The sequence below is a fragment of the Pagrus major genome, chromosome 24 (genome assembly GCF_040436345.1).
Source record: "Pagrus major chromosome 24, Pma_NU_1.0".
Classification (NCBI taxonomy): domain Eukaryota; kingdom Metazoa; phylum Chordata; class Actinopteri; order Spariformes; family Sparidae; genus Pagrus; species Pagrus major.
In genome coordinates, this window is record NC_133238.1 from 11,491,818 (window position 1) to 11,502,441 (window position 10,624).

Genomic DNA, 10,624 nt, shown 5'->3' on the forward strand with positions numbered 1-10,624 from the left:
GTCATGCTGCATGAGATTATAATTGCAGCTGGCTGTCAGATATCAGAGTGCCTCAATTAATGTTAATGACTATAAAATGGTCACAAATACGAAGTACAATTAAATCAATATCCTGGGAATGCTGCTCGTCTGCATTCATGGCAACTTGGAACTTGTTTATGAGCACAATAAGTCAAACTTTTGGCTTTAACAGCCATGGTCTAGCTAAAATAAGCTAGCTCAGAATTAGCATGGAGGCCAATTTATAAATTTCATGTTTATTAGACATTATATACGTTGTTCATTATTGCACGGTGCCAGGTGCAATATGTAAGAATTTTAGTTGAAAACATAAAAAAAAAAATAACAAAAACTAAAATGTAAACGGATAACAGCTCTGACGTGACGTCTTAATTATGCTGAAGAGATATTTACTGAAGTTTCTATGCTGGCAGAGTTTGCACCAAAACTCCACCAATGCTCCAAGCTCACTATTCGGACCACTAGCTGCATGGCTAACTGAGCTAGCAGGAATTAGCAGTTTCTCTGGTGATATGCTGCCCCCTATTTGTTTATAAGTATGAATTTGACAGGTGGCCAGTTCTTACATACTGCACCTTTGAAATGTTAAAAGAGTAGCAATACATTCATCCACTTTATGAATTAGGTGGATCTTTTAAAATTCCTAATGTAGCCAGGCTAACTGTTTCCCCTCTGCTTCCAGTCTATATGCTTAGCAGAGCTACCGGTCTCCTGGCTGTAGCTTCATACTTAACAGACATAAAAGTGGTGTTGATCATCGTAGAAAGATCATGGCTTGAGTGTGCTGGAAGCAATGCATTATTTGTATTTTCTTTTTTATTGCTTGCTAGCTGCTTTCGGAAGTCTGTAAAATTCGATCACTGTGTGGTCTTTCCTTCACTTGTGCCCTGACGCTACGCCATGTTTAAGGTATGAACATAAAGTTTGTGATCATGGCTAAACTTTCAATAAAGTGGCTGTAGCTTAGTGATTTGGGAACTGAGCTTGGGTTGTGCAGGGCCTTTTGGCACAAAGAGCAGTGACGTGTTTGAAAATGTATGATTTCCAACCTGTCATGAATGCAACCACTTAACTTCTACAAACCAAAGGAAACATGAGGTAACAAGTGAGAGTTAAGATGCAGCAAAGGCACTTAAATCTTTAGCATATTAGCTACTTTAGAGTTTAGATCAACACATTTTCTTAAGATACGATGATCCATAGACTGAATCTATGCAGTCTGCTGACCCTGTCGAATGTTTACATGTCTCCGAGCAAACTAAGGTGCCAATAAACAACTTCAGCACACAATGGCAGCTGAAGCGCTCAATCTTTTTTTTTTAGAGAAGTTATTAGCTGTGATGTCTGAGATTTGCCAAAGATATTCAACAAACCAAAGATTCTCGTGCCAAAGATATAAAAATAAATGATAGATTTGTTTGGGAAATTCAACCCTAACCCTAACAGAAAAGACATAATGTTGAGCTTTGTCTCTAAAAGATTGTTGAAACAAGGTTCATTTTACTTATTTCTATTGCTGAACTGTTTTTCATAACCTTGTTGTTCCAAGCTGTTCTTAGTACCTTTGATATGTAGGTAAAGATTTGCACAGTTAGATAGTTATAGACCACTGTAATGAGGATATGAAGATAATATAAATAGAAAAGAAAAAGGGTGTCCTTGGAGGAGTATTAACATATTTTTGTTTATTTATGGAAATAACACTTTCAAATTAGACTTGGAATGGACAAGAAATGAATCTAAAGTGATTGTTTTTTTTTCTGTCCTGAATATGGATTGAGAGACTTTTGGCTACTCCAGTTTTTACACAATGGATGTGCCTTGAAACAAAAAATCTCGCAATGGAAAACAGAGGTTGTGTGGTGGGATTTTCATGGCGTCCCCACCAGCAGGGACACAGGCTCCCACGTGTTAAAAATGAAGAACAACCCCTGCTTTTACTCCCGTTGTAAAATGACTGTCTTTGAAGAGAAGTGCCTTGCGTCTGAACCTTTTGTTAAAGAACATGTTGATGTAAATGTTCATTTACCTCAGATGTTTACAGAACTGTTACTGAATAAACTTTTTGTACCATACCTCTTTTCTGTCCTGGTTAGCGTTTTCTTTGTGGATTATTTACTTTTCATCTTGAGACCAATTTATTGACTAAGCTACACCTAGCTAGGTCGGTGGTGACGGCGAACGAGTAACAGTCCGTATCCTCCAAAAATGGCTAGTTCACTGTTGATAACGTCACATTCCCATCTCCTAATGACCATTTGCAAAACACCTCCCCCAAATAACACTTGTCCAATCATAGTGTAACCACCGTAGTGTTACGAGCAATGTTTGCGAAACAAAATGGATGAAGTGATGATGAGTAAGCCACCAGCTGTAACATGCCTGGCTAACTAGCCGACTGACAGTAGTTATATAATGTTCCAAGAGTTAGCATATCATCAGCATACATTAAAACCCCTGACAAGTGAAGAATAATGATCATGTGGATTCCACTTGACACAAACTACCTGCTTAAACTCTGTCGCAGACCAAGTAGACCCCCAACAGGACGATGTGCCCTGTCACCCCACAAAAACTGCTCAGGAACGGCCTAAAGAACATGACAAAGAGGTCGAGGTGTCGACCCGGCCTCCAAACTGCCCAGCTCCCTTCAGTCATGCATCCGTGGAACATGCTGGAATAAGTCCGACCCGCCTACAGACCTCCAAGGATCTGCCAGCAACACACTGGTGCCAGACACTACAGGACAACCCCAGAGTGTCCATGCCTTGATGGGTCAGAACCAAGTCAGATCCATGATAAGACCTCCATGGAAAGGACTTGTCCAGGGACGTCTCACGAATGCTCAATTGGTTTGGGATCTGGAGTTTGGAGGCTAGGTCAATACTTTGAGATCTTTGTCATGTTCTTGGCACTGCCATCAGGAAGCACCAGTGCCATGAAGCGGGGAACTTGGTAGGCAATGGTAATTTTTGGGGTGCACTCAAGTGGCATCACATGAATTCCAGGACCCAAAGTCTATTTTCCTTGTTCAAGAAACGTTTGTAAGAAAATGTTCATGTTCAATGTTACAGATAAAACTCTAATACACTATTATAACAAAGATTTGTTATGGTACATAGTGAGTTGGCTAGCAGTATCATAGCCTCTCTGCTTTCTCATTTTCATACTGTATGTGTTAGCACTATGGGATTTTTCAACAAATTAACATAGCTTTAGTTTATGTAGATGCTAATTAGCTAGCTAGATAATAAATACGCTGACTGATGGCAAAATCAGCAGTTGTCAGCCATGAGAACCATGTTTTGTTTTGTTTTTTCTTTTAAATTTTGACTTCCTTTGTTTGAAATCAAGGACCTGTGGTTAAAAGAATAATGCTACGATTATCATTGTGTCGTAGCGGGCCGAAATTACAAAACAAAGCCTAAACATAGCGAACATCTAAACAGTAATGGCTGGATTAAGATGGAATTTGCTGTAGATGTTCATGGTCCCCAGAGAATGAATGTCATTGGTGACCCTGTGACCGGCCTACAGTGCCACTATCATTTTTGTTTTTCAGTGCCTACCTCATTTAGCACACCTGGCACAGTATAATGGCGATAGCAAATCATAGCGGGATCATTTTAACAGAAGGATTTGTAAAACGAAAACATTTACAGGAAGGATGTGCCATGAGAAGGTCAAAGCGTCCCATACTTTTGCTGTGGCGCTTTAGCATTTAATTTCGGAAGTTATCTCTCTGACATCCAGATACCACAAAAATAAGTCTGGCTGACAAAAATAACTAATGGTGAAGAGCAACACTCGCTGGCATCTCCTGGGAATGAAGAATTCAACATCTCAGCATCGAATCTCTTTTGTTTTGGGTCGCCATCAACCTTCATTACTCTCTCCAACTTTACGTCCGTTTTAATAACTGGAGATTACATATTTAAACATGCTGCTGATTGGCTAGTTTTTCAGGAAAACAAAATGACATACATATTTTTTTTTGCATTATCATAGGCCCTCTTATTAATATCGCTTGATAGCTGATTGCTTGCTTGTGCGATGAAAACCGTCTGTACTGTCTGCCGTGCATGTGTGTATGTGCGGTGGTGTTTCTATGTGTAAATGCATGTGTGTTCCGGTGTGTGTGTGTGTGAGTGTGTCCTCATGGCCTCGCCCATTAAGCCGTGCTGAGGCCAGCACTTCCTTTATGCTTGTTGAAAGTCCCAGGGATTTTGGCTGAACAAAAACCTCTCCAGGGAGTGAAAGGGCCTTGAATGCCTGCTAATGCCGTCCCGACCTCTGGACTCTTGCGGGCTGCGGCGTACGTGTCCATATGGTGCAATTATGAGCATGAATGATTTGTACTGTATATATACTGTATATTGTATTAATGAGAGAGATAAAATAACCATTTTCAAACCTCTTGGCCATACAAGTTTGGACTTTTGGAGGATGAGAATAGAGAGCTTACTTACTTCTGTTCAACTTACAATGAGATTTTAAATCAAAAATAAATTGAACATTTCTAAAACTCAAACAGAATATCAAGACCCAGCTCACTCACAGACATTCCTTAAAAGCTAACACTTAAGCAATGTACCGCACAGCCTTAATAGCCTAAATACCATATTAACCTCATTCCTGAATGCTTATTTTATTAAAAAAATAACATCAAACTAAAAGAAGCTTAAAGAAGAAAGTCCCATTCATCGAATAAAAACATGGGTGTGTTTGACTTTATTTTGTTGGCAAGAGCATCAGAAAATGTTGTTTTGTGGCTCAGCTGGACAAGTGTTTCACTCTCAGTTGTCATTTCTGCACAACTATGACTCTTTTATGTTTTAGGCAGCACTGCTGCTCACAAGGTCGACCTTGTCATCAGGAGTGGCAAGTTGGTTCTTCAAATTCCTTTTCCGACCTCTTTCTTGCAAGAAATTAAGTTTGAGTCACCAGTGATTTCTCTTAATTGAGGCTTCACACCTGGCTGGAGACCTTCTGCTGATTCTCGTGTGTGCAGCTGCACCTCGTTGCTAATAATCATTAAAAACACAATACAGGGAGGGAACAGCAACTCCTCTCAATTGTTCAATTGTTAAGCTGTCAGAGTTCGACTAAACCTTTTTTCTGTTTTTCTGTAAATGGACTCTGAAATGATGTATGCTTGTAAATAAATTGTGAGGACATATTCACCAAAAGGGTAATTCCATCAATTTTTTTCACATTAAAGTGTGTTTACAGGTCTTGGGGAGTATTAATGCATGTGTGGAAAAAATACAATAAAGCCTTTTGTGGCTCCAGAGGAATAAATTGCATTGTGGGTAATATAGGCGGCAGGTTTTGAAAAGGAAGAAGAATAAATAGGGAATAAAATGATGATATCTCTGGTTCTGCTGTATTGATTTTGATTAAACAAACTAAACAAACAAACTCTTTTTGTATTCATGACTGAATAAACTGACCTTAAAGCACAACACAATTTCACACTGTTTTACTGTGTTTTTATGTGACGGACCCTGCCACCTTTCTAGCTTCAACCAGCATCCGAGTTGTGGTAAGGTTAATTTATTTTCTAACCCTGATTTTCACACCAGAGCAGCACTTAAGTGACCCAGAGGGGGATGTGCTTACAAAAGAGGGATTTAGACCACTTAAGTGCCCCTTTGGTGTCCCATCAGGGCGCAGACATCCTGGTCAAAACAAGCACTTTGACAATCTGTAAACCTTTAGGAAAAGAGTCTTAAAACATGATCAGCTGATGGCAGCTTCTCCATATTATCAACATGTTAATATATTGAATCTAAATCTGTTTTAATACTATTTTAATGCAGCTGTTTCATGTTATAGTCAGTGTGGTTATCTCATTAGTCCCAGTGTATCACATTCATTTGTACAGTAGGTCCCCTAGTGGCCAAACTCGGACATTACTTTTGTTAAGTTCCTCATACCTGGATTTAATCATAATTAAATCAAGTGTTTTCATGATAGTGAGTGAATTGAACAAAATAACTTCCACTCCAGATGTGCAGCGTTCCATTTTTATTCACCAAACAAAAGTAAGGCATCACTCTGACGTCAGTGGTGTCAGTTACTTCTTTTATTGATGAAACTTTCTCTACATTGCTCCCCAAATCCAGAGGTTTATTTCTGTGGTTAACTTTTCTTCATCCAGTCAGAATCACTGTGTGCATGAGGGGAGAGAAAAGTTCATGTTTGACGCTGTGAACAAGTCAAAATGCTGATTCTTAATCCTCACATCCAACCATTGCTGAGGTGACAGGTTTAGCCATTGGCTTAATTCTGCCCATAGCCAGTATCATGGCGCTCTGATAGTTGTAGTACTCCGAGCCATTGAACAGATTAATTCCTTCTGCACCGCACAGAGCAGCATTGATGGGGGGAAGGGGTATTTGCAAATCTCGGGTCTGGACCCTGGGCGTGGCGGTCAGGTCAATATCACGCATTCTGTTTCCATCTGGAAGAAAAATGTGTGTAAAGAAGTGTATTAATCGCTTGCACAAACATACAGCTTATATTGATTTGATCAAACCTTTTCTGCTAAGCCATATTTTAATCGTTTTGTTAAAGGGGCACTTTGTAGTTTTGGAAAAGAAAATAAGGTTCCCAGAACACTGTTTGAAGCTAGAAAGGTGGCAGGGTCCACCACATATAAACAAAGTATGAATTTGTGTCAGTTTGTTCATTTGGTTTATTCAGTCATGAAAACAAAGAGAGTTTGTTTATTTAGTTTGTTGAGGCATAAAAAGTGAGTCAATGAAGATCTTTCTCTAGTGATTAAAATGTCTTCCCCAAAACTACATAATGCACCTTTAAAATTCAAAAAGAGTTCAACTAAAACTTGATCCAAAAAAAAGAACTGAGCATTCGTGACCTTACCTTGGATTATATGAACGGTGTGTTCGTTTGGACACACAAAAGCAGCGTCTACAGCTCCTTCAATGCCGAGCTCCTCCTTTAGGGTTTTAGGGTAACCCTCGATCAGGGTGTAGTGAGCAGCTGCTTTGTAGATGTAAATTTGATCACCCTGAAGGTGTTTGACAGAACAGGAGGGGTTTGAGTTTTAACTTAAGCACAGCTCAATGTTTCTGTGAAAGCAGGAAGACTTCTGCTTGGTTACTTAAAAGCCTACCTTAATCAAGTAGATTTTGTTATCGTAGGAAAAGACAGCATCCACTCCTCCGGTCACCTCCTTCCACGTCCTGGTGATTGGGAAGCCGTGAAGGCCGTCACGGTGGGTGTCCAGACGCATGTAGTTGAGGCCTGAGTGGATTAAACTGTTTTAGTGAAATTTTCACAGCAAACTTGAAAGAAATGATCAAAGCATAAAAAAATCTCAAAGAATAGTTTGACATTGATACCACTCTGATAAATGTGCTTTAAGGGTGAAGCTAGAGGCTAAAGGCTAGCCTATTTGTTTTAGATTAGCATAACGTCCAAAAATACCTCTAACAATCCTCTAACAAACTTACTAATTAGAGTCTACAGCCATGCTAGCAGCTCTGTGTGGCTGTGCTGAGGTACAGCTTTGAGCTAAATGCTATGGTCCACATGCTAACATGCTTACAATGATAATGCTAACATGCAGACTTTTAGCAGGTATAACGTTTATCATAGCTTGGCTTTGTTTAGCATATTAGCATGCCTTATTATTTTTTTTAAAGTATGCATTTGTTTTTTTACATACATTTTTTACATTTATTTATATATTTAAGTGCCTTTTTAGATTTTTTTACTTTACCTGAAAATAAATATGTTTTGCCTGCATCATCAGTGGTGATGGCATCTAGTCTGACCTCACTGCATTTCGGGACATGATGACCGCCTCCATGACCTGCAGTCAGATACAGAAGATTAATCAAAATACATCTGTCTGTGTTTCCTGTACAATAAAATGTGTCTGTTCATGATGAACTAACCAAAGTTGGGGCATCTCATGAAATAATCGCGGGCGTCCTTTGGGTAGGTGCCGTTCACCTCTCCGGATACAGGATGGAACCTGGTGAAGTTGTTTCCATGGAAACAGTAGTAGTGCTCCAGCCAGCGAAAGGCGGAGGTGCAGACAGGCAGGTGTGGCCACTGCTTGGTCTTCACTGTCTTTGTGCTGATATCATAAACATGAACATCATGTCCTGTGGGAGGAAAAGTATTAGTTTGAGCAACAGGGATTGATGCTTAAATCCCTCAGAGCCTAAATACACACAAAATTCTCCCAATATTTGCTAAACTACCTATTAGATATACTGTAGGCATGCTGCATTAGGACAATTCAGGTAAGTTAAATTTGACTAATTGGTTTAAATTGCAGTAATTTGTGAGTGAAACTAACGTCCTCCACTAAGGGGCAGCACCACCTTAATAATTCTGAGACTTTCATTTATTTGAAACATGATTTTACAGCATAACTACAGACTTGATTCAGTGAGATGAATATTTTTACAGTGAATGCCGACATACCCTTGAAGAAGAGAACTGAGTCAGTCATGCACTCTCCTTGAGGACACTCAACAGCAGCATCCAGATGATCGGGGACTCCTGGGAAGTCCTCCTCGATCCCCTTTGGATAGCCATCTTCCAGAGTGTGGTTATAATAGCTGAACACCTTGTCATCCTGGAGTTTACATGGAGATTAATGGCAGATATTGCTCTGTCTCTTGACTTACATTTTTAACAGAAACCTATCACAAATGGTATAAAAGGCTCCATATAAATGGTATAAATGGACCTCCATACAAATTAATGTATCATACCAGGAAGAAATAGATGTGATCGTGGTCGTCTGGGTTGTCTATGGTGTGCATGCGGAAGGCAGCGTCAACATGGCCGATGTGATGGATGTCGTCAAGCTCCTCGAAGGACTCATTGGAGAGCACAGCTGGACCACTGAAACCCTTCCACAAGTGGGCACCTGAAGGGAAAACACCAGAGTAGTGTCATTTAACAGCAATAAATATATATTCAGTTAAAAAAAGAAGATCAAATAAAAATCAGGATACTGCCAAACTTTATGTAAAAGCTCTTTATAGAAAGTTTCATACCTTTAAAGAAGAAGGTGTTTCCTTTCTCGTCAGGAGTGATGGCATCAAACTCGATGCCAGCACACCGGTCTGGCAAAGCAGCATCTCCACCTTTATTTCAGAGAGTTGTTACCGTTAATGCAGTTGAAGTGATGTGAAAATGTGTGTCATTAAACTTGCATTGTACAGAAGACGGTTGCTTAGATGTGACAGAAAAATATGGACAAACCAGTGAGAAATCAGGGTTGTGATTCTAATATGTTTATTAAAAACCCACCGTCTACCGCTGCATCTTGTGCCGGCCTGGGGATGAAAAACAAAGAAGCAATAATTACCTTCACTTCAGTGACGCACCACATTACATTCAGTTCTTAAAAATCTTGAGTCATGATGACAGAGGGGTCAGTCAGTGTCAGACAACCGAGGCAATATGATGACTTTGCACCCTCTTGTATTTGCTCAATTGATCCAACTGGTGGACTTTGTTAACAACAAACATAGTTAAGAAATGAGAAGGAATGATTCAACCTGAAGTTCACCTTTACTATAGAGTTGAGTCAACAGGAAAGGTATACTGTAAATAAAGTAATTTTATGGATTTTTAATAAATCAAGTATATACCCAAATATCCATTAAGTTACAACAAATGGGCCTAGATGGTAAATGTCAAATGACATGAAAAAAATTACATTAAAAAATCTGTAGCTGTAAATATACCATAAATTTTACTTAAATTGAAAATATTACTTAAAGTTTAATATTGTAATTGCCTTTATTAGATAAGATTACTGACAATTACGAGTAAAAGAAGTGTTGGTTCTGTAGTTACATTTACAAGTATTGGTAGTAACATAGATGTGTTTGTGACTTGACTGATGTCTTGTATAATTATGGAGGTTTTTTACAGATTTTCCAGCAATGTATCACACAAACTTTGTTGCTGCTTATTTGTATTATAAAAGTGATTACCATATGTAAAGGTAGTTTCTATATCAAGCTACAAAGCTAAAACTACATAAAAAATATCCTGAAAACCTCTTGAACCATCCACATGAAGTCAGGAGTGAAGAATCTTGGGATCAGGATATTAAAATGACAATGTCCTGACCTGAATGACCTATTTTGAGTGTTAATTCAATACAAGATACAGGAGTTAATTAATACTCACGCAGGTGCTCCATTAGCGAGGGTTAGTGCTAAGCACAGAAACAGAGTTTTGGTGAACAGGTCCATGCTGAAGTCCTCTCGTAGGACGTCTGACCGGGGGAGCAGAGCTGTAGCTGTGCAGGAGCTGAAGCTGTGCTTTTATACTGAAACTTCTGTGTGTGTGGGTGTGTGTGCGTGTGTGTGTGGGTGGACAAGTTAGGAAACCGTGTACCCATTTTTCCGTGTGTGTTTGCGCTGACAGGGTGCAAGTGGAATATTTGCTGTTGCAAAATAAGGTTTGGCATGATCATTTATAATTTACTCATTTGTTCATGTCTTTATTTTCTAGAAATGTCAGTATAACGTGCAGCTCAACTAATGTTCTCCTGCTGGTAACTATCTATCTTTAATGAAGCTGTTTTAATGAAATC

At 39.2% G+C, this 10,624-nt stretch overlaps 1 protein-coding gene across 1 annotated transcript; it reads right to left on the minus strand.

The window, feature by feature from the left end:
* Positions 1-6,036: 6,036 nt before the first annotated feature.
* hpxb (hemopexin b) lies at positions 6,037-10,376 on the minus strand. The gene is made up of 10 exons (XM_073462170.1): positions 10,216-10,376; positions 9,325-9,350; positions 9,069-9,158; positions 8,781-8,938; positions 8,488-8,641; positions 7,950-8,162; positions 7,772-7,864; positions 7,163-7,293; positions 6,910-7,057; positions 6,037-6,487 (listed from the first exon to the last, which is right to left on the minus strand). The coding sequence occupies exons 1-10, from the start codon at positions 10,278-10,280 to the stop codon at positions 6,258-6,260; spliced, it is 1,308 nt and encodes a 435-aa protein (XP_073318271.1). The 5' UTR covers positions 10,281-10,376; the 3' UTR covers positions 6,037-6,257.
* Between the last annotated feature and the right edge of the window lie 248 nt (positions 10,377-10,624).